Source organism: Petaurus breviceps, unplaced genomic scaffold, assembly GCF_028583685.1.
Source record: "Petaurus breviceps papuanus isolate PSGF00001 unplaced genomic scaffold, PetGlider_PUasm1.0 91133, whole genome shotgun sequence".
Taxonomy (NCBI): Eukaryota; Metazoa; Chordata; class Mammalia; order Diprotodontia; family Petauridae; genus Petaurus; species Petaurus breviceps.
The window spans coordinates 20,421,339-20,448,650 of NW_027187419.1; the positions used below are offsets into that span (position 1 = coordinate 20,421,339).

The 27,312-nt window shown below is 36.9% G+C and overlaps 1 protein-coding gene across 4 annotated transcripts in view; it reads right to left on the reverse strand.

Annotated features, from left to right (window-relative positions):
• Window positions 1-12,223: 12,223 nt before the first annotated feature.
• Window positions 12,224-27,312, reverse strand: part of CEP126 (centrosomal protein 126) — a 101,396-nt gene continuing 86,307 nt past the window's right edge. The window contains exon 8 of one of the 4 annotated variants that reach the window (XM_069079984.1): window positions 12,224-14,560. In XM_069079984.1, coding sequence (XP_068936085.1) covers window positions 14,426-14,560 — 135 coding nt within the window. In that variant the 3' untranslated portion in view covers window positions 12,224-14,425. Of the gene's footprint in view, window positions 14,561-23,881; window positions 24,338-27,312 lie in introns of those variants that run through there. The other 3 variants (XM_069079982.1, XM_069079981.1, XM_069079983.1) reach the window with 3 other exon arrangements.

A 27,312-nucleotide genomic window follows, 5' to 3' on the forward strand; every position in this document is an offset into this window, starting at 1 on the left:
AATGTTTGTATTTTCCTGTAACTCATTAACTTCTTTAAGAATTTAGATGTGATATTTGTGCAGATGAATGTGGTTCATTCATATTTAATATTGATTAATATTAATTCATTTTCTATAGTATCTTTAAGAAAATATAGTTATCCTGTTTATTTCTTTTAAACAGGTACATTTTTACTTTTGTCTTAGATTCTGATCGCTACCCATCTTCCTTAAGCTGAAGCAGAATAGGTTGTACTCCAGTTCCTTTTATAAAAAATTCTTAATATCTTTTTAATTGCTTTTCTTACAAAAAGCATATTGTTGAATTCTGATTTCTAATCCATTCTGATATTCTCTTCCACTCTATGGGTGAGTTTATCCCATTCACACTCACAGTTATGATTGCTGTATATTGTCCTTCTTGTTTTTCCTGCCCTCTCTTAAGAGTCTGTTTTGCTTCTAATGCCTCCCTTGATTTAGCCTTTCTTATTTCCCCTCCTTTCCCCTGTTTTCCTATTGCCCTGTTGATTGAGATGTATTTCTTAACCCAGTTGTGTGTAGGTATATTCTTCCCTCTTTTAATACAAATGAGAGTGAGGTCCTAATGTCATCACTCCCCTTCCTTACCCCATTGCCCTGCTCTTGTGTACACTCCTTCTTGCACATCCCATTTATGAGATACTTGCCCTCATTCTTTATCTCCCTCCATCTTTGTGTTTTCCTCTTCCTCACTCTTTCTATTCTTCTTTTGATGTCATCAAAATATAACAGAATTATTCCTAGGTAGTTTGTCAAATTAGACCCCTGATGATAGAGTTCTGAGGGGCTATATGTTTCATCTCCCCCTATAAGAATGAAAGTAGTATAATTTTATTTAGCACTTTATGATTTCTCACTTATGTTTATTTTTTATGCTCCTCTTGACTCCTGTGTTTATATGTTAGATTTTCCACTCACCTCTGGAATTTTCATCAGAAATGTATGGAACTCCTATATTTCATTGAAGGTTCATTCCTGCCCCTCCTGCCACCCTCAGTAATAATACTCGGTTTTGCTGAGTAAATTATTCTTGATGGTAAACCTCAATCTTTTGCTTTCTGGAATACTATGTTCTAAGCTCCTTGTTTCTTTAGAATGGTGATAGCTAAATCTTGTGTGATTCTACCTGGCTCCTCATACTTATATTCTTTCTTTTTTGAATGCTTTAATTATTTTTATTTTTATCTTGAAGATATGGATTTTGGCTCTAATATTCCTGAGAGTTTTAATTTGGGGGTTTCTTTTAGGAAATGATTGGTGGATTTTATTTCTACTTTGCCCCATGATTCCAAGATATCTGTATGGTGTTATGATTTTTTGAAATATGATGTCTAGGATCTTTTTCTTTTTTGGTCATGGCCTCAGATAGTCCATTTATTCTTTTTTTTTTTTTTTTAAGCAATCAGGGTTAAGTAACTTGCTCAAGGTTACACGGCCAGTTATTTCTGGGTGTGGTGCTGAGTGTCTGAGCCCGGGATTCGATCTCCAGGTCGTCCCAACACTGGAGCCGGTGCTCTTACTCGCTGAGCCACCTGGCCGCCCCTAAGCAATTGGGTTTAAGTAACTTGCTCAAGGTTACACGGCCAGGTGTTTCTGGGTGGGTGCTAAGTGTCTGAGCCCGGTATTCGATCTCCAGGTCGTTCTGACACTGGAGCCAGTGCTCTTACTCGCTGTGCTACCTGGCTGCCCCCATTTATTCTTAAATTGTCTCTCCTCAGTTTATTTTCCAGGCAAGTTAATTGTTTTTGCTGTGAAATATCTCACATTTTCTATTTTTTTAGCCATTTGACTTTAATATTTATTGATGTTTCATGGAGTTATTAGCTTCTATTTAGTCAATTCTAATATTCTTGTCTAAGGCTTTGTACTTATTCCAAACTGTTGTCTTTTCATATGTTTCTTCCATAGCTCTTATTTGGTTTTAAAAATTCTTTTTATTTTTTTAACTCTTGCTTTAACTCTTCCAGTAATCCTGGCTGGACTTGTATCCAAGCTGCATTTTACTTTGAGGCTTGGGAGGAAGATTTTTTTGAATCATTCTTTTCTTCTGGGTTTGTATCTTGAATTTTCCTATTACCACAATATCTCTTTATGGTGAGATTCTTTTTCTTGTTTGTTTGCTAATTCTAGCCTACTTCTTGATTTTAGACTTTATGTCAGTGCTGGTCTTTACCCACTCCTGGAGAGACTACTTGGCTTGAGCTCCTGTACTATTATGTCCTTCTATAGCATTCACAGCTCAGGCTGGAGGCCTGCAGGCTTTCTGTGCTCCCAAAATGATGTGATCCTGGGCCAAATGTGCTCACTTCCCTTCTGGTCTGAACTCTGCAAGTTCCTAACCCAGGTTTGGTTATTTGACTAATCCTTGGCTATGAATTTCAGCAGATGCTGCTGGACACAGCCATTATTGACTGCTAGGAGGCACTGCATGTTAAAGGTGCCTAAACTTCCCCTTTGTTCTGGGACTTTTACCCAGGTTATTCCACTATGGAACTGGGCTGTAGACTAGAACCCAGTTCCTGCTCTGCTACTGGGATCCAAGCCACACAGTTGTTTGCTTCTGAACTTGTTTTCTACTCAGGACATAGCTAGGGCCAACCTAGCAACTGCTCCTTTGGGTCTGCTCCTCTTTTTCCTGGATCTGTGACCTGAACAGGATAGTGACAGAGTTAACAGATGGCACCTATTCCTGTATCCTAGTACAGGAACTAGTTCAGGGAGACTTGGAATCTCTTCCTTCTCAGGTGATTCTTGCCCTGTTGATTCTCTTTTTATCTCTGGATGCTAGAATGCTCCATGCAGCTTACTTCTGCTCAGACCCCATTCCCTAGTATTTTTAGACCTCTGTCTGAGCTTCCTTGGGCTGGAAAAATGATTCACTGTACCTTTTTCTTGGATTTCTCAATGAGAATTTGGTCTGGAGAGGTTTCTAGAGCTTTGTGGAACAGGTTTGGTGGGTAAGCTAGGTTGTACTTCTGTTTATTCCCACATCTTGACTCTCAGTATATTTTATTAATGTATGGTACCAGAGATAAATTTTTTACCTCTAAAAATTGCTATATGTGATATTTATGAGTGAGACTTTGACCTATAAACTCATTTCTCTCAAACTGCTTTCCGTTTTTTTACAGTAGTTTTTTGTTGAATAGTGAGTTCTCATCCAAGAAGCTTGGATCTTTGAGTTATCAAACACTAAGCTACTGTGCTCCTTTGATTCTGTATGTTGTGGGCCTAATTTGTCCAACGATTGACCTATTTCCTCATTAACATCAAATCATTTTGATAATTATTGCATTGTGGTAGAGTTTGAAATCTGTTATTGTTAGGCTTTCTTACTTTCTACTTTTTGTCATTATTCCCATTGAGATTCTTTATTATTTTGTTCATCCAGATGAGAAAGTTTCATTATAATTTTGTCTAGCTATACAAAATAATCCTTTGGAATTTGATTGGTCCTGCACTGAACAAGTAAACTTGTTTAGGTAGTATTTTTATTTTTATTATATTGGTTTAATTGACTAGTGTGAGGAAAGAAAATACACATTTATAGAATAACTATTACATGCTTGTACTAAGCACCTTGCAAATATTATCTCTTTTGACCCTCACATAAATTTTGTGAGGTAGGTGCTGTTATTGCCTCCATTTTATAGTTGAGGAAACAGGTTAAGTGGTTTGCTCAGTATTACACAGCTAGTGTCTGAAGCCAGATTTTAATCTCAGGTCCTTCTTGATTTCAGACCTAATGCTCTTATCAATTGCATCACCTAATTTCTCTAGAAGTATGCCAACATAAATATGATCAATGAATATTTCTCCAATTATTTAGGTGTTTGGGTAAGGGTTTTCTTGGTAGTTGGATTCATATGGTTCCTGTGTGTGTCTTGGCAGGTGCACTCCCAAATATTTTATACGTTCTGTCATTATTTTCAATGGAATTTTTCTCTTCAAGCTGGGTCTTCTTGGTAGTATATCAAAGATGTCGATATTTATATGTGTTTTGCTGAAGTTATTGTTTCAATTAATTTAACACTCTACGGTTAAGTAAACCATCATATCACCTACAAAAAAATGATGATGTTGCTTCCTCTTTGCCTATGCTTATTTCCTTAATTCCTTCTTCTTGTCTTACTGCTACACTAAGTGCTTCTGTCACTATACCAAACAATAGTGATGGACTTCCTTGTTATACCTGATCTTAATATAAAGTCCTCATCATATGTAATGTTGGCTTTTAGTTTTAAATATTACTTATCTATATTAAAGAAAGACATATTTATTCCTACATTTTCTAGTGATTTTTTAAAAGATATGAATGGGTGTTGTATCTTATAACAAGCTTTTTCTGTAGCTATTGATATAAACATGAGATTTTTGTTGTTCCTATTATTAGTATTATTCATTATGTTCATAGTTTTCTTAATATTGAATCATCTCTGTATTCTTGGTGAAAATCCAACTGAGTGGTAGTGTATAACCCTTGTCATTTATTGGTATGGTTTCCTTACTAATATTTTTAAAAATTGTATCAGTGTTCATTAGGGATACTTGTCTATAGTTTTCTTTCTCTGTTTTAACTCTCTCTGGTTTAAGTATCAAGACAATATTTGGGAGGTAGAGTCAAGATGGCAGAGAAAATGCAGCCAGTAGCCTGAGCTCGCCCCCAAAACCTTGAAATAGTATCACAGAACAATTTGTGAAGCAACAGAACCCACAAAAGGATGGGGTGAAATAATTTGCCAGCCAAAGACAACTTAGAAGGTCAGCAGGAAAGGTCTGTTGCACCTGGGTGAGAATGGAACACAGTCTAGTGCAGGCTCTGGGAGCCATTGAATCATCAACAGCAGAGGTAGCTTCTGGCATCCTCAGCCCACAAACAGTAAGGGGGTTGAATCAAAAGGAGATTACAGAGATCTCTTTACTGGGGCAGGACATTGGGGGCAGGACTCTGTTGCTTTGCCATCCTCAAATCTGGGTCATAGTCCTGGATGGGACTCCCAGGGCAAGGAGGAGCACTAGCATACCAAAGCTTTCAGCTGGAGTGGAGTGGGGACCCTCATCACAGTTCAATGGCAGAAAAGAATACTTATGATCACTCACAGACTAGAAGAGTAGCAAATATACCTCTTCTTAGACCATACCACATTGGAAGAACTGAAAACTTACATATCACTAGAAGTATCTCTGAAAACAGCTGCATAAACCTCCTGATGCTTGGGACAATGTGTCCTCCACCCTGGAAGCAGAGCCACACTTTAACAAAGAGTTAAAAGCCAAGAAATAGATTGGAAAAATGAGCAAACAGCAGAAAACATTCTGATCATAGAAAGTTACTATGGTGACAAAGAAGATCAAAATACACACTCAGAAAATAACAAGTCAAAGCTACAACATCCAAAGCCTCCAAGAAAAATATAAATTGGTCTCAGGACATGGAAGAGCTCAAAAAGGATTTTGAAAATCAAGTAAGAGAGGTAGAAGAAAAATTGGGAAGAGAAATGAGAGTGATGCAAGAAAATCATGAAAAATGAGTAAACAATTTGGTAAAGGATACACACACACACACACACACACAAACTGAAGAAAATAACACATTACAAAACAGAATAGGCCAAATGGCAAAGGAGGTACTATAAGCCAATGAAAAGAATGCTTTCTCTGTTTTAAATTAAGCATAATTGGGCAAATGGAAAAAGGCATGAAAATTCACTAGAGAAAAGAACTCCTTAAAAAGTAGAACTGGCCAAATAGAAAAGGAAGTACAAAAGCTCAGTGCAGGAAATAATTCCTTAAAAATTAAAATTGAGCAAATGGAAGCTAATGATTCCATGAAAAATCAAGAAACAAAATAAAATCAAAAGAATGAAAAAATAGAAGACAATGTGAAATATCTCATTGGAAAAACAACTGCTTTGAAAAATAGATTCAGGAGAGATAATTTAAAAATTATTGGATTACCTGAAAGCCATGATCAGAAAAGGGGCCTAGATGTCATCTTTCAAGAAATTATCCAGGAAAACTGCCCTGATATTCTAGAACCAGAGGGTAAAATAGAAATTGAAAGAATGCACTGATTACTGACCCTAAAAGAGATCCCAAAATGAAAAATCCCAGGAAAATTATAATTAATTTCAGAGCTCCCAGGTCAAGGAGAGAATATTGCAAGCAGCCAAAAAGAAACAATTCAAGTGTTGTGGAACCACAATCAGGATAATGCAAAATTTAGTAGCTTCAGCTTCTACTCATACTTCATGGGGAAAAATGGATATTCAATGAAATAGAGGACTTTCAAGCATTCTTGATGAAAAGACCAGAGCGGAATAGAAAATTTGACTTTCAAATACAAGACTCAAGAGAAGCATAAAAAGGTAAACAGCAAAGGGAAATCACAAGTATTTTATAAGGTTAAATCATTTACATTCCTACATGGGAAGATGATACTTTTAATTCATAAAAACTTTCTCATTATTAGAACAATAAAAGTAAAGGGTGAGAAAGAGGAATGCACTGGGAGTAAGGGAAAGAGAGCAGTAGAATGGAGTAAATTATCTCACACAGAGACAAAAACAAAAGCTCTTACAGGGGAAGATGGGAGAGGTTGGGGCGGGGGGAATAAGTGAACCTTACTCTCATCAGAATTGGCTCAAGGAGAGAATAACATGCACACTAGATTGGGTATAGAAATATGTCTCACCCTACAGAAAAGTAGAGGAAGGGGTGTGATAGTAATGGCAATTAAAGATTCCCCTGTATTGGCTTGGTTTTCAAATTGATTGTGTTAAAGCCCAGAGTTTGTTAATCCCACCTGTGGGATGGGCTTGTTGATGTGAAAAGAAAGTCCTGAACTGGGAGGAGCTGGGGATGTAGATTTGGAGAGACACTAGAGAGAGGCGGAAGATCTTTTTGGAAGCAGCACCTCATGGAGAGAGAGAGACTAAGAGAATTGCTGGTGGCCGCTTTGAATTGCCCTGGACTTTTGAGACCTGCCCCCTGAGCTGCCAAGGACTGAGGAGACATGGCTGTTTTGCTGGTACTTTGTCTGTCTGTTTTGATGTTGTTTTGCCAGATTTGTCCACTGGTGAAAGACAGTCCTTTTGTTGAAGAAGTCCTGGAACCTGGCTGTTCGCTAAGAAGCCCTGAGACTGTTCTTCAGACAGAGAGTGAATACTGTCCACTGGTGAGGGACAGTACTGTTGTTGCAGGGGTCTGGAGACTGTCCTGCAGACAGAGTGAATACAGTCCACTGGTGAAGGACAGTGCTGTTGTTGCAGGGGTCTGGGAACCTTTCTGTTGGTTCGGAAGCCCTGAAGAAGGATTTTCTTGTTGGATGTTTACAGAAATCCTGGGAGAGGGCTTTGCTAATGTGTTCAGGGGTTCTAGGACTGTTCTACAGACAGAGGATAAATTCATGAAGGGACTGGCAATGTATCTTATGGCCTTGCTAAGCCTTGTCTCCCCAGGAACTAAGATTGCTGAGAACTTGCCTGGTGTCAAGATGAAGAAAAGACCTCCATTTGGGTATTAAGTGCTGTGTTTAAACTTGATGTAACTCTGGGGTAGATTCAATTGTGATCCAGGGGTGGGGAACTTTTGACCTTATGTTTGGAAACTAATCTCCATTTGAGAAGAGGGGCTTTGTGGTGGACTTAATTAAGGTATAGCCTAGGGGTGGAGAAGTATTTAGAACAGAGACTTTGTAATTGATTGAATGATTGGAAGGTCCTGGGGTGGGGTAGTCCTTGGAGATTATTTAATCACATTTAGTAAATGCTGTATTTGGAATGATGTCATGTTTTGATCTTCTCTGTTCTTGGTTGGTCACTGAATAAAATAGAGAGCACCTATGCTGGTATTTTGAACCTGGGAAGTTGCCTTTCTTTTGGCATTACATTACAAGGGGATAAGAGAAGGGGGAGTGATAGGTGGGAGGGCAGACTAGGGGACACAATAGTCAGAAGTAAAACACTTTTTTGGATGAAAGGAGAGATATAATAAAATAAACAGGGTAGGGAATAGGATAAAGGGAAATATATTTAGTAATCATAATTGTGAAAAACATTGGAGCAAGTTTCTCTAATAAAGGCCTTATTTCTCAAACATTTAGAGAACAAGAGTCAAATTTACAAAAAATAGAAGCCATTCCCCAATTAATAAATGATCAAGAGATATGAACAGTTTTCAGATGAAGTAATCAAAGCTATCTATAGCCATGTGAGGTGCTCTAAATCACTATTTTTTTTTTTTTTGCTTTTCATAGGGGCATGGGGTTAAGTGACTTGCTCAAGGTCCCACAGCTAGTAAGTGTTAAGTGTCTGAGGCCGTATTTGAACTCAGGTCCTCCTGACTCTAGGGCTGGGGCTCTATTCACTGGACCACCTAGCCGCCTCTCTAAATTATTATTGATTGAAGGAATGAAAATTGAAACAATTCTGAGATACTACCTCATACCTATTAGATTGGTTAATAGGACAGAAAAGGAGAATGACAAATGTTGGAGGGGATGTGGGGAAAATGAGACATTAATACATTGTCGGTGGAGTTGTGAACTGATTCAAGCATTCTGTAGATCTATTTGGAACTATGCCCCAAAGGCTATAAAATCATGCATACCCTTTGACTTAGCAATACCACTACTAGGTCTGTATCCTAAAAGAGACAAAAACCAAAAAGGAAAAGGACCTATATGTACAAAAATATTTATAGCAGGTCTTTTCTGGGGGCAAAGAATTAGAAATTGAGGAGAAGCCCATCAATTAAGGAATAGCTAAACAAACTGTGCTATGTGATTGTGATGGATTACTACTGTGCTATAAGCAATGATGAGCAGAATGCTCTCAGAAAAACCTGAAAGGACTTATATAAGCTGATGCAAAGTGAAATGTACTGTGTACAAAGTAATAGCAATATTGTAAGATGATCAGCTGTGAATGACTTAGCTATTCTCAGAATACAGTGATCCAAGACAACTCTGAAGGACTTATGAAAAATACCCATCCACAGATAAAGAACTGATGTTGTCTGAATACTGACTGAAGCATACTTTTTTTCTGAGGGTTTTTTTTTTGGGGGGGGTCTGTGTTTTCTTTCACAACATGATTAATATATGGAAATATGTTTTGCATGACTGTACATGTATAACCTATTTGAAACTGCTTGCCTTCTCAATGAAAGGAGTGGGAAGAAGAAGGGAGAGACTTTGGAACTCAAAATTTAAAAATGAATGTTAAAAATTGTTTTTACTATGTTTAATAGGAATGTATATGTAGAGCTGTATTGCCAAGTCAATATTCACAGCACTGACGGTGACTATGAGTATGCCAGCATAGCTCTGAATTGCAAAATTCAGAAAGTCAAATTGCAACACCAGGAAATTGAATCCATCATAGCAACAAAAAGCTAATACACATTATCACCACATAAAGCAACACCATCCCAAAGCCTTCTCCCTGCTCCAGCCTTCCCACAAACACTCACAAGCCTAGCTGTCTCCTTGCTTGCATCCTCTCTTCCTGCTGTTCTAACTGCTCTGACTCTCAGCTTCCTCTGGGCTCTGCTCCACCCATTCAGCAAGCTCTTCCTACCACAGGCTCCATGCAATTACATTCAGCCTATTAAGAGACAGGGAACATCTTCAAATTCCCATTACCATTACAAGAGCCTATATCAGATTGCATGCTGTCTTGGGGAGGGAGGAGGATAGGGATGGGGAGAAACTGAAAATTTATGGAAGTGAATGTTGAAAACTAAAAATAAACAAACTTTAAAAATTAAGCAAAAAATTGTTTTTACATGTGACTTGGAGGAAATAAAATACTAAATAAATTTTGAAAAAATAAAAAGTAAAAAAAAGACAATACTTGTATCACAGAAGGAATTTTTGTAGGAGCCTTCTTTTCCTCTTCTCCCCCCCGCCCCCGAAATAGCTTATGTAATATTGGAATAAATTTTAAATCCGTCTTATCTTGGGGATTTTTTTCTTTGGAAGCTCATTTTTGGCTTGTTTAATTTCTTTTTTTTCTTGAGATAGGGTTATTTATTTTTATTGGATTATTTATACTTGTTTTCATGTTGTCTTCCTAATTAGACTGTGACAGGAGGGCAGGAGTTATTTTCCTCCTTTTTTTTTGAACTCCTAGTTCTTAGTAAAATGACTAGCACAGGGTAGATGCTTGAAATGCTTGTTGATTTAAGTCCTCTAATTCTTCTTTTGTAAACTGTTCATTTTATATTTTTTTAAACATTCATCTATTTCATTTATTAATTTTTATTAGCATACAATTGGGTAAATAGTTTTCAATAATTTACTTTATTTCTTCTTTACTTGTGAATTCCCCCTTTTCATTTTTGGTACTTGTAATTTGGTTTTATTTTTAAAATAAATTTTTGCTAATGGTTTAATCTATTGTTTTTTTTAAAGAGCTCATACTTTAATTTTTTCCTTTCATTTTTGTTAATCTCTTCTTCGATTTTCAGGATTTCTATTTTGGTGTTTATTTGGGATTATTTAATTCATTGGTTTTTAGTGTTTTTTTTTTTTAAGTTACCCAAGTCATTGCTTTGTCTTTTCTTTTGTTAAAGGGTTTAGAGATATGTATTTTGGCTGAAGAGTGCTTTGGCCACATCCCCCAAGTTTTTATATGATTATTGCCATCATCATTACCATCATTTCTATGATAATTTTTATTTGATGAACCAATTCTTTACTAAGTTACTTATTCTAATTAATTTTAATTTCTTCAGTGGCCCTTAATGATTTTTTATTGCACTGTTGTTTGTAAAATGTTAATATTTCTGCTTTTCTAGTATTTGTTTATGAGGTGTTTATACCCTAATATCTGTTCATTTTTTGTAAAGATATTATATGCAGTGTGTGTGAATGCATATATGTATGTATGTATATATATATGTGTGTGTATGTGTGTGTGTGTGTATGTGTATACTTCCTCCTCTTCCTATTCAATTACCACCAATGATTTGGCACGTGTAATTTTTCTAAAATGCCATTCAGATTCTTAACTTTTATTAAAAAAAAATAGGTTTATCTAGGTCTGAAATAGTGTACATCGAGATACAGTTTTACTATTATAGTTTTACAGTTTCTCCCTGTAGCTGATTTAACCTTTAAGTGTGGATAATATGCCATTCTGTGCATACAAGTTTAGTATTGATATTATTTCATTGTCTATGGTACCTTTCAGCATAATGCAGCCTCCTCATTTATCTCTTTTAATCAAGTCTATTTTTTTGTAATGACAAAACCTCGTCTAAGAAAATTGCTACCCCTGCCTGTCTGGCTTCAGTTAAAGCCTAATAAATTTCCTGCAGTCCCTTATTTTAATTATTTGTAAATCTTTATACACTTAAAAGTGGGTTTCTTATAAACAACATATTGTTGGCTTCTGCTTTCTAACATATTCTGCAATCCTTCTCCATACTGAGTTCAGCCCATTCACATTCAGAGTTATAATTTGTGTGTTTCTTGTCATTCTGTTCTCTTATACTTTTCTTCGCTTTGATTCTTGACCTCTCTTAACAAAGAGAAATGTGAACAGTGTACAAAGCACCAGTGCTATAATTTTGATGCAGTCTGCTTCTACTTTCTTGTCCTTTTTCTTCTCCCTTGCCTGGAGCCTAATCACAGGTTATTACCCTTTTTTCTTTCCATTTAAACACCTCTTTCTGATCCATTCTCTGTCATTAGTATGTTTTGCCTCCCTGAATCTCTTATTCTTCTCTGTTTCCTCATTTGAGTGAACTATAATTCCGTACCCAACTCTGTATATTTTTCCACCCGCTGACAAGTGAAAGTGAGGTTTAAGTGTTGCCCACTTCTCTACCCCTTCCTGTGTTTATATAGTCTACTTGTACATCCTGATTGTGTGAGGTAATTTCCCCCATTTTCCCCCTTCCATTTCTCACCACAATAGATTTTTCTGCTCCCTCTCTCCTTCTTTTAAGAGATCATCAAAATATAGCAAAACTACTCATAGGATTTCTGTCCTAATTCCATCTATTATCCCTGATGCCAGAGTTCTGAGGAGACACATGTTATCATCTTCCCATATTAAGAATGTAAACAGTTTAACCTCATTTAGTCCCTTATGATTGCATTTTTGTGTTAACCTTTTTGTCTCTTTTGACTCTTGTGTTTCTATTTCAAGGTGTCTAGTCAGATTTGGACTTGTCATCAAGAAGCTTTAGAAGTCTTTTATTTCATTAAGATACTTTTTGTTTTTTACTCTGCAGGATTACACTGAATTTTATTCTTGGTAATAAGCCTGTGTTTTTTGCTTTTTATGATATATTCTAAGCTCTCTGCTCCTTTACAGTTGTGGCTGCTAAACATTGTGTGGGTCCTCAGTACTTGTTTCATTGACATATAAGCTCTGAATTTTGGCAATGATGTTCTTGGAAGTTTTCAATTGGATTTACTTTCAAGATGTAATTATAGAATTCTTCCTATTTTTGTTTTGCCCTCTGGTTCTAAGACATCTAGGCAGGTTTTTTTTTTTTTAATGATTCCTTGAAATATGTCTAGACTTAATTTGATCATGGTTTTTCAGGTAGTCCAGTGATTCTTAAATTAGCTCTTCTTGAGGTTAATTGTTCCTGATATTAGATACCTTATACATTCTTCTATTTTTTTCAGTCTTTTAACTTGGTTTTTTAAAAAAATATTTCTTAAATCATGGCACTGTTAACTTCTATTTAGTCTAATTTTTGATGTGCCTCTTCTACTAAGCTGTTAATTTTCTTTACAAGTTTTTCATCCATAGCTCTCATTTCTTTACCCATTTTTTCTTCTAGAGCTCTCATTTAAATTATAAACTATTTATAAACTATTTTAAATAACTTATGTTTCTTTCAGGAATTTTAGTTGAACTTGTGTGTTGTGTTTTTTGCAGTTGTGGCTGTAGATACTTTAGAGTCATTCTCTTCTTTTTGGGGGAGCTTGTATATACTGACTTCTACTTACCATCTTGACTGGTCTTCAAGGACTGCATCCAAGACATTTTGATATAGCTTCTTTTTGTTATAATTCTCAATCACGGTTTTTGTTGTTATGATTTGATCTTTGACTTATTCAGGATGTCATTATTAAATTTTCATTTGTATCCTTATGTTTTATAAGGGATCTGTTTAATATTTCTGTTTTTTTCCTTTTAAATTGATAATTTCTTTGTGCTTTGGCACATGGTCTATTTTTGTAAAGGTACCATGTGATCCTGAGATATATGTATATCTGTTTACATTTCTATTCAGAAGATTCTAAATCTTAAAAGTCTGAATTCTTGAACATCTAGAGAAAAACTTTGTTTTATATTTTTCTAATCTTTTTTATATTAGTTAAGTTGTGAGAGAGGCACATTAGTAACTACGATGATCATACTACTATTTATATCTTTTTACAATTCACTTTTCCTATATGAATTTAGATACTAATGTCGTTTACTGCATAAAGTTTAGCACTGACATTGATTCATGTCTGTTGTTCCTTTAAGTATAATAGCTTCCTTGTTCATCTCTCTTCATAATGTAAATTTTTACTTTTGCCTTTTCTGATAGTTTGATCGAAGCTCCTGTTTTTTGGAATCATGTGATGCATAATAAATTTTGTTTCAGCCTCTCATTTTCATTGTTTGCACATTTTAATTTTTTTTTATATTTAGCAGATTATTAGATTTTCCTGTTGTTCTTGTTACTTACTTGTGTCCAATTCTTTGAACTGCATTTGGGATTTTCTTGGCAAAGATACTGGAATGGCTTGCCATTTTCTTCTTCAGCTCATTTTAAATGAGGAAACTGCGGCAGAGGATTAAGTGACCTGCCCAGGATTACACAGCTAATGTCTGAAGCCAGATCTGAATTCACAAAGATGAGCCTTACTCCATGTAAAGCCAAACATGAACAGCTTTCTAGAGGACTGCCGCTGTGAACAGCTTCAGGGTTCTGATTATATAGTATAGTGAACTCTCTATTTATTCAGTAATAAACTTAAGACAAAACATCGACAGAAACCAAAGTACAGCATTCACAATATTATGACATAACACCTTATCACTAAAGTGTCCACATAGTTTTCACCAAAGTGGCCACATGGTTTTAAACAAAGGATATCATTCAGTAAGTCCTTAACTCAATCATCCTTAAGGAGCAGGCCTCCTTAAGGGACACAAAGTACACAGGTCAAAGTTCTCCACCCCTAGGTCACAATAAATCATGATCTTCTCAGCCAACATCAGGTACCCAAGAAGAGGTCTTTTGATCTTGACTTGAGGCTGGCTCTCAGATTCCATGGTTCCTCTTCCATGGTCCCAGCTCCAACTGTCACCTGGGTTCAAAGGCAGGCAGCTCTCACCTCCTTGTTTGGGTCCTTGTACAGCTCCTTGTTTAGTTCCTCATCCAGTTACCACTCCACACTGAAGTTGTGTCCAGTCCACCTCAAGTCCTTCACAGTTCCTGTTTCTGGGAAGACAAAGCTTAACAGAGCCACGATAATATTCATGCTCATTGCTGGCACCATCATCAATCCACTATCTGCCTGTGAAATCAACAGAGAACCATAAACAAGATCCAAGAGGTCAACACAAGTTATCAGCATAGAAATCAACACAGACCCCAAACAAGGTCTGAGAGATCAACACCAATCATCAGTAAAGTCCCAGGACCTCCAAAACTCTCCTCCAGGACTTCTGTTTACAGACAACCAGAAAATTATCTTTCAGAGCTTCCAGTAAGGTCCCAGGGCTTCTGGACAAAGTATCACAAACAAAAATGAACACAAACAGAAGAGACAAACAGAGTTCTGGAATTTCACAAGTTTTCTCCTTCTTAACTCTGCCACCACAAGAGTTCTCTTCTCAGTCCTGTTCTCTCCACCCTGCACCTCTCCTTATATATGGTCATTAGCTCCTCCCAACAGGGGATCACAAGTTTTGGGGTTCACAAATTCTGGGGTTTGAAAGTTCTGTTTCTTAACAAAGACTTGATATAATCATGGGCAAGGCTTAAAAGAAACTTGAACTGAAACAAGGTGTTAAATAATTAAATAGCTGAAACAAGGTGTTAACTACTTCTTTGTTTGCCATTACACTCCAGGCCTGGCACTGTGCCACCTAGCCACCTAGCTGCTACCTTGCATTTAGGATATATTTAATGTTTATTTAACTGAGTTCATTAGAGGGGCAAAAAAGTGTAGCAAAGTCTAAGTTGGGGGGGGGATATTATTACTGACTAGGAGAATAAGGAAAGTCTTGATGAAGGAAATGTCATTAAGAGACAACGTGGTGAAGTATAAAGAATGTTGGATTTGGCATTAGGGTCCTCAGCTTGAATTCCTGGGCCTCTGGTATTTACTACCTGTATAACCATGGAGAAGTCATTTTACCTTCTTAGGCCTCAGTTTCCTCATCTATAAAAAGCGAGGGATTTAGACTAGATAGCCCTGTATCTCCTTCTAGCATGAAGACCCATAAATCTATCATCCTGTGAGTTGGATTTAAAGAAGATTAGAAATTTAATAGATGAAGAGATGTAAATCTTAAAGAACTAGAAAGATGTAAACTATCATTATCCTCATCCTCTTTCTCATTATTATCATCCCAGGCATAAAGTAGAGTTTGAATAAGGGCATGTAAGTACATGCTCAGTGGGCAAAGAAAAGTTCGATTTGATTGTAACATAGAACATGTGAAGGCAATTAATATGAGATGAGGTTGGAAAAGTAGTATAGCTCTAGGTTGTGGGGGAGCCTTCAGGTCCAGGTAAAAAATATTAGAGCTTTATTCCAAAGACAGTAGGGAGCCAATGAAGATTTTTGAAAAAAAGAATAACTTAAGTATAAGGGGCCTAAGCATAAGAAAAAAATATTCTAACAGTATTATAAATAGGTGCTTTATAATATAGGACTGCTAATCTATATTTTTATTGAATTAGATTAAGTATACATTTTAATATTTTAAATTGTGTATAATATAGATGACTCATTTTCTTTGTAAAACATCAATCCTAACCCTAACCCCTAACTAATTTTAACCCTAACCCTAACCCTGTGAGTCCAAGGGTGAGAAGAGTTACCCTAAGTGTTAGTTACCTGGTGTTCCTATGGCAAAGGCAGATTTTTTCAAATAAAAGTGGTGGAAGGAATGAATGCTGATTGATAAGTTTGAGGACACAGGGGACTTTGTGGTTTATGGAGATTTCAAAGAGCACACTGGAATGAGCTAGGGGATAGTTCAGTAGGGATGGGAAGGGCTAAGATATAAGGATAGGAGTAAGGGTTTGGGAGGAGATATGAGTGGACCTGAAAAGACTGCTCTTGGCATGTTCCCTTAGCAGAATTAAATGAACAGGAGAGTTAAAAGTTAATCTTCTTGAGTGTTTGACATATAATTTGGAACTTTGGTATTCTGGAATGTTTGACTCCAAAAGGTGTCTTCTAGATACTAGAGCTCCTTGAATGAAGGAGGCCCTCCAGTTTTCTATACTCAAGGCTTCCAAGTTTTTTTGTGGAGGAAAGGCTTCCTAAGGGCTTCATTTAATGAATGGTGTCTGGCTTTTTCTAGTTTTCTTCTATTATACCTTTTGTCTGTTCACTATACCTAAAACATCTAATTCAATTATAATTTAAAATTCAATAATCTTTACTATTTTAGCAGAATTCAGTGTCTACTTGTAGCAGCAAGCACCCCAAGCACGTCCTCAGGGTTTGCTGCTCACACAGGTTCTTGGATCTGCTTTGTTAAAGGAAAGCAACTCAAAATGGGTTAACAAGCTTACTTTAATCAGTCAGACATATATCGTTTACCTTGTTCAGGGGAAAAAGGTCAGCACTCCAAACTTCAGAATATACAGGCAGAATTATCAAGACAGAAACAGATCAAGTAGACAGATTTCCAAACTGTCCAACCATTACATTCATACCCAGTCAACATCTGGGTTTCCACATCTGGGTTTTTCAAAGCTGGGGGGGCCCTGGACAACGGCTTCCCAGAACACAGATCAAATCACAGAACACTTCTCAAAGTGAGCCCCCAAACAAAACTACACATCAGGGCTTATATAGCCTTCTCCTGGCTCAGAGAATGTAACAACCTTATTGACTCACTGGCCAATCAAGAAGTATCTACTGAAAAACAAGCCTCCCACCCCAGGCTTCAGGTGCACTTTAGCCTAGGGACAGGGAAGATCTTCCAAATTTGCATTCCCATTACACTACTATAATGCAATAAATAAGTATGTCCTTAACAACATAGGACTGCTGATATATATATTTTGATTGAATTAGATTAAATGTACATTTTAATATTTTGAATTATGTTTAATATAGATGATTTATGTTCTTTGCAAAACAGCAAAACCTACAGACAAAAACTAACATATTGAGTCTGATTCAAGGAGTGAATTTTACATGTTGTATACACCATCAGAATGTGAGTTCCTTCATGGAATGGGATCTTTTTTTGTCTTTATATATCAAGCACATAGGAAGGTGGGAGAGTCATCTGGCACACCAGATGGAGTACTGGACAGAAAGATTTGGTTCACTGGACATCTAAAACATGTTCAAATTACTTAGGCTGTCTGAGCCTCAGTTTCCTTATTCATAAAAATGGGATAACCTAACTCACATAATTGTTGTTAGGTTTAAATGAGAAAAATGTAGGTAAAATTCTTTGCACACTTTCTAGTGCTATGGAAACAACAGTTTATATTGACATTTGATAAATTTAATTCAAGGCCTTTCTATCTATACTAAAATAACTAATATAAGATATGAAAATACCATTATTATTTCTTCTCTTAGCAACTATTTATGATTCTTACTCATACATTCGTCTAAACATTGTCAATACTCATCCTTTTGGAGAGCAAACTTCATAAATTTATTGCCTATTGTATAAAGCAATATTTATTTTCATTTACACTCAGCTTGGTTTGGGCAAGTTTCAATAAATATACCTTTTACTCTCATAGAGTTCTCCATGCCAATGCTATTTATAACTTTGATAACATTACCTTAACTGTCATCTTTCCAGAATCTCAGTTCCTATGATTTCCATCTTTACTTTACCTCAGCTATCTATAGAAATGGTCACATCTCAGTCCTCAACATCACCTAAAACAATTCTAGCAGTAATATTTTAAACTCTGAAACTCTGGTCAAAAGTTGTTCAACTATTCAACCGCCATATTCCTGCAGTACCTACTTACTTGTCCTTGACTTTCTCCCTGTTCTTTTGGTCTATTATCCCTGTATGGTCTTTACTTCCTCCATACACAGTGCTGTCCATTGTCAGTCATTTCAATAAGAATTTTTTCCTTCAGTCTTGAGACCAAGTTTCCTTGTACTCCCCATATTTCTTCCCTGTTACTTGTTAGTCCTGTGTCCCTCTAACCATCTCTGCTTTGATTTTCTAATTACATAACACTGCTGGAGGAAGTCATTCATTTTTTCCTTCATTTATTTATTAAACATTTGTGGAAAGCATGTCTTAGAGGCTAAAAGAAGTACATCTTTTAGATAGGCACAGTCTTATGTTCTTGTGAAGTTTATAGTGTAACAGTGGATAAGGTACAAGTGTAGTAAAATTGTTACTAATGGGGAATGGGGATGGTAAGAGGATGAACATGGAAGTCTTCATGAAGGAGGTATTTTAGTCATGAAACTGCATTGAATGGATCCACTAGCAATACATACTATTATAAACCAAGGTCCCACAGATCCATGACAGTACTTTTTATTAATTTCTGGCCAACTAATTATCACCCCATATAAAGGCTTTTTAAAGATTTTTTTTTTTTACTTTAAATTATCAATTCCCTTCCCAGCCCTCTGGACTGGAAATCTGCCACACTCCATTTCCCAATGGATTCTGCCACTCTAAAATCCATTCAGATCCATTTTTTAGAGGTTACTGAAGGAATTCTCAGAGTAGTTCAGGTGAGTTCCTGCTTTCAATCTGCCATCTTGGCTCGGCCCTGCCCCACCTTCTGTCTTAGCAAAGAAATAGTTGACAAGATTGGGAGAATATTGATAGATGCTGTCTGTGGTGAGCTTCCTCATCCACACCTCAAAATTCCATCTCCTCTTCTCCACACCTCAAATCTACTGTTCTTTCATCTCTTCCTTCATTGAAGTGTCAGAAGATTAAGTAATCCTCCTTTCAAATGTAGCATTAGATTCTGCAAAGCACTGAATGACTCACTTTTCATGATTTTATTGCATCATTCTCACTTCTCTTCCCAATTTTTCCTCCATTTATCTTGATTTTCAAAATCCTTTTTGACCTCCTTCATAGCTTGTGACCAATTCGCATTGTTCTTGGAAGCTTTTGATGCAGGAGTTTTGACTTTGTTGTCTTCTTCTGGCTCCATGTTTTGATCCTTTTTGTCCCCAAAAAGATTCTATGGTCTGATTGTGCTTCCTCTGCTTGCTCATCTTGCCAGCCAATTACTTCACTTTTGAGCTCTTTGCCATGGTAGAACTCTGCTTCCAGAGTCGAGAGAGCTGTGTCTCAAATTGCTGGGGTTTTCGCAGCTGTCTGAGCTATGAGGAGGGAGCCCTCTCTACAGCTGCCACAAGTTCTGGCACACTGGCCACACACCCCAGGACCACTGCCCAAGACTGCGACCCAGATCCAAGCAGGTCAAAGCAAGAGCAATTACCCTATGAATGGTTGCTCGGTCCCCCTACAATCTGCAGGTCAGGAGCTCTGGAGGCAGCCACAGGATAGCAGCTACTGAGCCTCTGCTACCTCTTGTCCCAGGGACAGGGGCTGGACTGCACTCTTCTCCACCCAGTTCCAACAGATTTCCCTACTAACCTTTTACTTTTTCTTTGGCTATTATGGGTTGAGAAGTCTGAAAACTGCCATAGCTGCTGGTGATTCACTCTCCTGAAGTCTGCTCTGGCCAGTTCTGTGCTGCTGTTTGGGGCCACCCTGGGTCTTGGCCCACAGCTCATATGGGACTGCTCAGCCCCTAGCCTGGTGTGATAGACCCTTCCTGTTGGCCTGCCAGGCTGCCTTCAGCAGGAGATTTATTTCTCTCTGTCACTTTGTGGGTTCTGTAGCTCTAAAATTTGTTTAGAGTCATATTTTACAGGTATTGGAGGTGGTTGGTGCGGGAGCTCATGCAATTTCCTGCTTTTACTCCGCCATCTTGGCTCCACCCCCAAAAGTGTATTCCAAATTCTGTATTCCAGCTCTGTGCAAAGGCACAGAGATAGATGATGGCACATAAAGTGTTATTCATGAGTGGCAGAAGTAGGTCAACTTGGCCAGGCAAGAGAATGTGTGGAAAGGACTAAAGTATAATACTGGAAAGGCAGAATAGGGCTAAGTTGAGACAAACTTTAAATGTCAGAGCTATCTAAATTTGACCCTAAAGGTTAAAGGGAGCCACTGAGAGTTCATGGAGTAGGGAAAGTGGTGCTTGGCCTGTAGAAAAAATAACTCTGGCAGATGTGTGAAGAATGATGTGGAGTAGAGAGAGACTTGGGGAGGGGAGACCATTAGGAGGATATTGCAATAGTAAAGATGAGAGGTGAGGAAGGCCTAAACTATAATGGCTGTCTGAGTGGAGAAAACGGGGCACACGTGAGAGATATTGCAGAAGTTGAAATGACAAGATTGGGTGCTTTTATGTGAGGTGAGTGAGTAGTAGACGGTGACAATAAGATTTTGAACCCGGTGGTACAAAGGTTGCTGCTACCCTTGATAGAAATAGGCAAATTTAGGAGATGGGTGAGGAAAGATAATGAGTTCTGTTTTGGGCTGAGTTTGAAGTTTGAAATCCCTAAAGTAAATCCAATTTGAAATGTCCAATAATCAGTTGATGATTCAGGACTAAAGTTTAAAAGATTAGAACTGGATATCATCTAGCATTCATTGGTATGGAGATGAAAATTAATTAACTTTTAGATGAACTGTTATCCAGCCACCTATACTCGAAAGGCTGATTTTTTAAAAACATAAATGCAAGTGTTTAATTTAAAAAAATTAATGCAATTAAATATAAATTACATTTTATTTTATTTGATTTTTGCCCAAATTGTAATTTTTTGGGATATCAATTCTGTCATCCATGTTAGATCACTCTTAACATTTTGTTACATGCAATATGACAGGCATGACATCCATGCCTTTATACAAGTCACTATTAAACAGCACAGAGACAGACACTTAGTGTACACTTCACTAGATAATTCTTTCAAGGGTAAGAGAAGCATTAATGACCAGAAATTAAAGTATGCATCCACCTGAAAATGCCATGGTCTAGCCATCATCTCTAAATCTTGTCCACAAATATAGCATTAGATTCTGCAAAACACTGCTGAAATCTAGGCAAACCTTACCAGCATTCCTCTAATCTATCATTTTAGAAACCCTGTAAAAAAAAGAAGTGATTAGTCTAGTAAGATCTGTTTTTAAAGCTTTTGTAGATTCTCACTCTCTTTAGAATGAAGCTTTAGAATTTTGCTAGCAATTTGAGTCCAACACAGTGGCATATAGTTTTTGTTTTTTTGCTTTTGGGAGGGCAGGTGGGATTAAGTGACTTGCCCAAGGTCACATGGCTAGTTTTTGTGTTAAATGTCTGAGGCTGGATTTGAACTCAGGTCCTCCTGATTCCAGGGCCGGTGCTCTATTCACTGTGCCAACTAGCTGCTTCAGTGGCATACAGTTTTTAGAGAATATTCTCTTCTCTTTTTGAAAATAAAGACATATGCCCTGCTTCAATCCTGTGGCAATTCTTATTTTCTCTACAGTCTTTCAGACACCACTGACAGTGTTCCAGAAATCACATCCATCACTTCTTTGACCACACTGGGATCTAGTTTGTTTAGGCCTAGTGACTTGAACTAATCAAACTCAGTTAAACACTCTATATTGGTAAATTTTGTTCATGCCTTTCTAGCCCAAAGATTATTCTCCTTGGAGAAGAAGATAGAAGAAAATAAAGGTTGAGTGGCTTTTCCTTCTTTTTGTTGTCTATTATCAGCTATCCCAATATAACTTAAAAAAATACTATTTTTATTACTTAGTATTCTTCTTAGTCTCAGCTTATTTAGTCCTTGATACTGTTAAAGAGCTGTGACATGCTTTTTATTTATCTTCAGTTACTTATTCTGGCCTCCATTTCTATATGTCTTTTGAAAATTCTAAGTATCAGAATTATAGAATCCCTGTTGGAAAATAAGATGGAGTCTGGGTCATATATGATTAAGAATATTCTCTGTAACACACTTGACAAGAAGGTATTCAGCGTTTGCCTGAAAACCTCTACTTGGGTGCAACCAACCTGTAACCTCCCAAGGAAGTTGATTCTACTTTTCCATAACTCTTAATTGTTAGGATGGTTTTCCTTTTATTAAACTTATTGCAGTCACTCTTCAACTTTCCTCCATTGTTTCTAGTTCTGCCTTGTGAGATTAAGCATAACAAGTTTTATACCTCTTCAGAGAGACAGCTAAGTGGTACAGTGGATAGAGAGAGCAGTGGGCCTAGGGTCAATAAAACTCGAGTTCAAATTTGGCCTTACACACTTACTAGCTGTGTGACTCTGGGCAAATCAGTTCTGTCTACCTCAGTTTCTTTAACTGTAAAAGGGAAATAATGATAGTACCTCCCTCTCAAGGTTATATTGTAAGGATCCAGTGAGATAATTAAAAAAAAATCCGCTCAGTTTCTGAAACATAATAGATGCTTAACAAGTGTTTATTTCCTTCCTTCCTTCCTTGTGAAATACTTTAAAATAATTGAAGACAACAGACATGTCCTATTCCCCTCAAGTTTTCTCTTCTCCAGGCTACATGTTCCACTTGTCCTCAAGGTCCTTCACTGAAGTCAGTCTCCTCTATACATTCTTTAACTTATCTATGTTCATTCTGAAATGTGATGTTCAGAACTGAACACAGTACTCCAGAAGTGTGGTCTAGCCAGGGCAAAATTTATACAAACTATCACTTTTGTAGTCCTGGACACTTATAATAATTCAGTGAGTTCTTTTTGAATGCAAAATAGCTCTTTAAATAACACAAAGAAAAGGTCTGCAGAGATTAGAGGTCAAGAGAATAGAAAACTCAGTGACATTAGGCAAAAGCACAGATGAGAAAGCCTGAGGAGTCAAGAGTTGGCATGCTTCCTAAAGAATTAACCTTTGGAGAACCTAATGAACTGTAACTCATCTGGAGTCAATACTGTCACAACACAAATATGATGGTAGTCTGAATGGAATCTAAAAAAGAGGAGTCAAAAATCTGTCATTGTCTCTAATACTGTCTGGGGGGAGGGTGTCAGACTGGCTGAGATGAATAATCAGTTTTCCTTGGCCTGTATCCTTATCTCCACCATAGAAATAAATCAGGGTATCATAGCTTGATGGCAGTATTCCCTAAGGTCTTTCAACTCCCTTTACCTTGATCCTTTATTCATCAAGTAACTTTCTGACACTAGGTCATTTTCTAAAGTATACTTTCCTACTAGAAAGTAAAGGTGCTAACCTGTGGGCACAAGTATTTTGACCTGTTTGACAGAATTTTCAGAGTAAATGAATAAATGGCATTGTGGATCATCAATCAGTCTCTTGTGAGTATGGTTAATGTGAACTAGTATCTTAAGACCTGATCATCCCTAAATGAACATATTCAAATTTCTGAACATGCAAAGATGAGAACCAGACTCTGAACTTATAGTGACCCTACCAAACTGTAGAGAGGAAAGGAGAGAAGAAGAGAAGAGAGGAGAGGGGAGAGAATGAGAAAGCGAGTGAGAGAGAGAGAAGAAAAATAGCTGTCTTCCCTTTCTATGACCCCTTTATGTATAATAAAATAAAACTGAAGATCAGAAAACTGTACAATATCTTTTACAAATTTAATTGAATTTATTAGGAATTTCAGAAAAACAAAGTTTTAAGATTATAGCTCATACATAATCTGAATAGCAAAATATTTTTCTTTTTAAAGTAAATTTACATTCAATAGCATGCTCATTAAAAAACAATGAGGTATTTCTATTCTTTTAAAATGCATTTAACAATAAAGTGCATAAATAAAGCAGAACTGATATGATGAATGTAAACTAATCTGTTAATATTCATTGCATGTGTTATCAATTTGCCCTCCTTTTACAATTTATTGTATAGTGCTTAAAATGGTTATAGAATTCAGGAATATATTATATATTTACAAGATAATTTCAAAATAAAGGTTCCATCTAGTAGTTGTTAAGTTCCATTAATATTTTCTCTGTATTTGGGATTGAACTTCAGTGGATATACTGCGGCCTATAGATAGGGAGGTTGTCCATGGCTGACTGTTCTGTAACATAATTAGTTTATGAAAAACACAATGATATAATATCCTGAAGAAACTGACTTCAACACATTGTTAATTAGGTGTCTCCTTTTCATATGTTAACATAAATAGTATCAATTAATTCATTAAAGCTCATTCATTAGCCCAAAATTCTGAAAATTCTGAAATGTCACAATAATGTTCACATTACATTTATGTTATTGGTAAAACCTCTTACCCAAGAATTGCTGTATAAAAGGCCAACTTGCTCATTTTGCAATTCACTTTAAACTTGGATGTGGAAGCAACATATAATCAAGGATGTGAAAGCATGCTAAAGCAAATTGCTTAGTGTGATAGTTGTTTAATATGCATTACAGCACTTTTGAAAATAAGCAAAATTTACTCTGAATTGAAATTATGGCTCCTGGGATTCAAAGTCAACACTGAAAATCTCAATCTGGAGGTGGCAGAGGTCCTCAGGATGCTTATAGAATAGTTTGGGAATTTACCTCAAGAAAGATATAGTTCTCAAAATGGGAGGGGAGAAGGGTCCAGAGAAGAGGTTGGATTACCCTTTTTTATTTCTCCTAACAGAACCGTGAGATAGGAGTTTAAGCTTTGAAAGAGCTCTGTTAATCTTATAGCAATTCTGTTTAAATTGTCTACTAAGAGAATCAGGTCTATAGTTCAACTGTAGAACATTTAAAGAGGCTCTGGAAAGATGATCCTGTTTATCTTTGGATACTCTGATATATCTGATCTCTTTGGTTCAGCTATTTTCTCTACCAGGACAGATTTCAAGCTGTCAATGTCTTAATGAGTCACTATTGCCAAAAAAGATTATCACTTGGTGGCCAAACCCTCTTGTGATGAGGCCCCTCTCCTCCTTGACCCTCTCAGAACTTAGCTGGGCTAGTCATCAGACAGAAGATAGTCTGTACTTGACACCTGTGATTTTGTGGCACTGACAGCTTTTGAGAAGCTTGAGTCAATTCTACCCAAATATGAGGGCTTTTACATAGCAGTGTTTATAGGACAGAAAACACTTTAGGATGTAGAATGTACATTAAAATTAAAAATTAAATCCTTCATATATTGAAGATTGACAGAATAATTGATGATCATAAATCTACAAATCACTTATCAAAGACAATATTCCAAATGATCAATAATTTACAGAATGCCTATCATGCATATGAGTCTGTTATGTACAGTGGGGGATACAAAATAATATAAAAAAATTTCTGCCCTTGAGATGTTTACAATATACTTAATGTCTCTGAGCAACTAAGAAATATAAATATGAAAATTATAATAATATAAATAATACAATAAATATATAACAATAAATAACAAATATAATAATATATTAATAATATAAAAGGAAAGAATGATACAGATATCATATCTCTGGAGCTGAAAACAATAATTTTAAGATCTTTTATCCATAGAATTCCTCATGTTCCTAGAGAGAACTGGCTTACAGATTCCATTTTTGTTTAGGTAAAAGTCAATATATTAAAATGGCAGCCTTTTTAAGGATAACCCAAACTTATTTGGCCTACTACCCCCTTTTAAAAAAAAAAATTACTCAGCGACGTCCTGGAAATCAACTTTCTTTAACCTTTCACCTTTTTTTTTTTTGAAATTTGCATCTTTCTGATATGATCTGCATAAACTTCTGATCCAATTTAAACATACATATCTTTGAAATTTATTAACTAATTATAGTTTGTCAAGATCTTCTTTTATCTTAACAGATATTGACTATTGGCTACCTCCCAACTTTGTGTCAGCTGTAATCTGCCTAAGCATGATATCTATAGTCTCCCACTACCAATAATCAGAATGTCTGTCTTAGTAGCTAAATCCTTAATGACTGTATGGGGGAATTAGAGGTTAGATTACTTGCCCAGGGTCATATAACTATCATGAAAGGCAGGATGCAAACCAGGTCTTCCTGACTCCAACTCCAGCACTCTTATCTACTATGTGGGCTTTTATTCATATAATTGTTAAATAATGTAAAACAGCACAAGATTAAGGACAAGCCCCTGGGGCTCTCTACTAGATTTCATCCAAGGTGACTTCAATAATGAATACCATTAATTTTGGCTATCTGACTTAGTTCTGTTCCATTCGATCCATATCTATTTCCATCTTGTCTATATATGGATACCATGAGACTTTAAAATGCTTTGTTGAAATCTAGTTGTGGGGGTGGAGCCAAGATGGTGGCATAGAAGAAAGAAAACTCTGTATGCCCTATCCATAACCACCTCAAATACCTATAAAAATGACTCTAAACAAACTTTAGGGCTCAGAACCCACAAAGTGACAGAGAGAAACAAACCTCCTGCTTAAGACAGCCAGAAGGGTCTATTGCAGTGTGCTGGAAGCCGAGCCCAGCCCTGCGTGAGTCTGCGGTTTTAGCCACAGGGCAGCCTGACTAGCTGCGGCTAGAGGGATATCAGGAGAGTGGATCACAAGCAGCTGTGGCAGTTTCCAGATTATCAACCCATAAATGCCAAAGACAAAATGAGAGGTCAGTGGACTTTGGGAACAGGGGGTCCAGGGGTGTGGTCTGGCCTCTGCCCCCTGGAGGGAGAATTGGTTGAGGCGGGGTGGCCACCGCCTCATGGCTGCTTCAGAACTCCTGGCCTGCGGATTGTAGGGGGATCAAGTGACCAGTCTCAGTTGTAATTGCTCTTGCCTTAACCTGCTTGGATCTGGATTGTTGTCTAGGGTGGAGGTCCTGGAGTGCATGACCAGTGTGCTTAGAGCCAGTGGAGGCTTCAGAGAGGGTACCCAACTAATAGCTCCAGCAGCTGAGAAAACCCCAGTGATCTGGGACAAAGCTCTCCTCTCTGGAAGCAGAGTTCTACTATGGCAAAAAGCTAAAAAGTCAAATAATCGAGTGGCAACATGAGCAAGTGTTATGGGAATGGGAATTTAAGATCTTCCCTGCCCCTAGGCCCTTTGATAGGCTTAAGCGA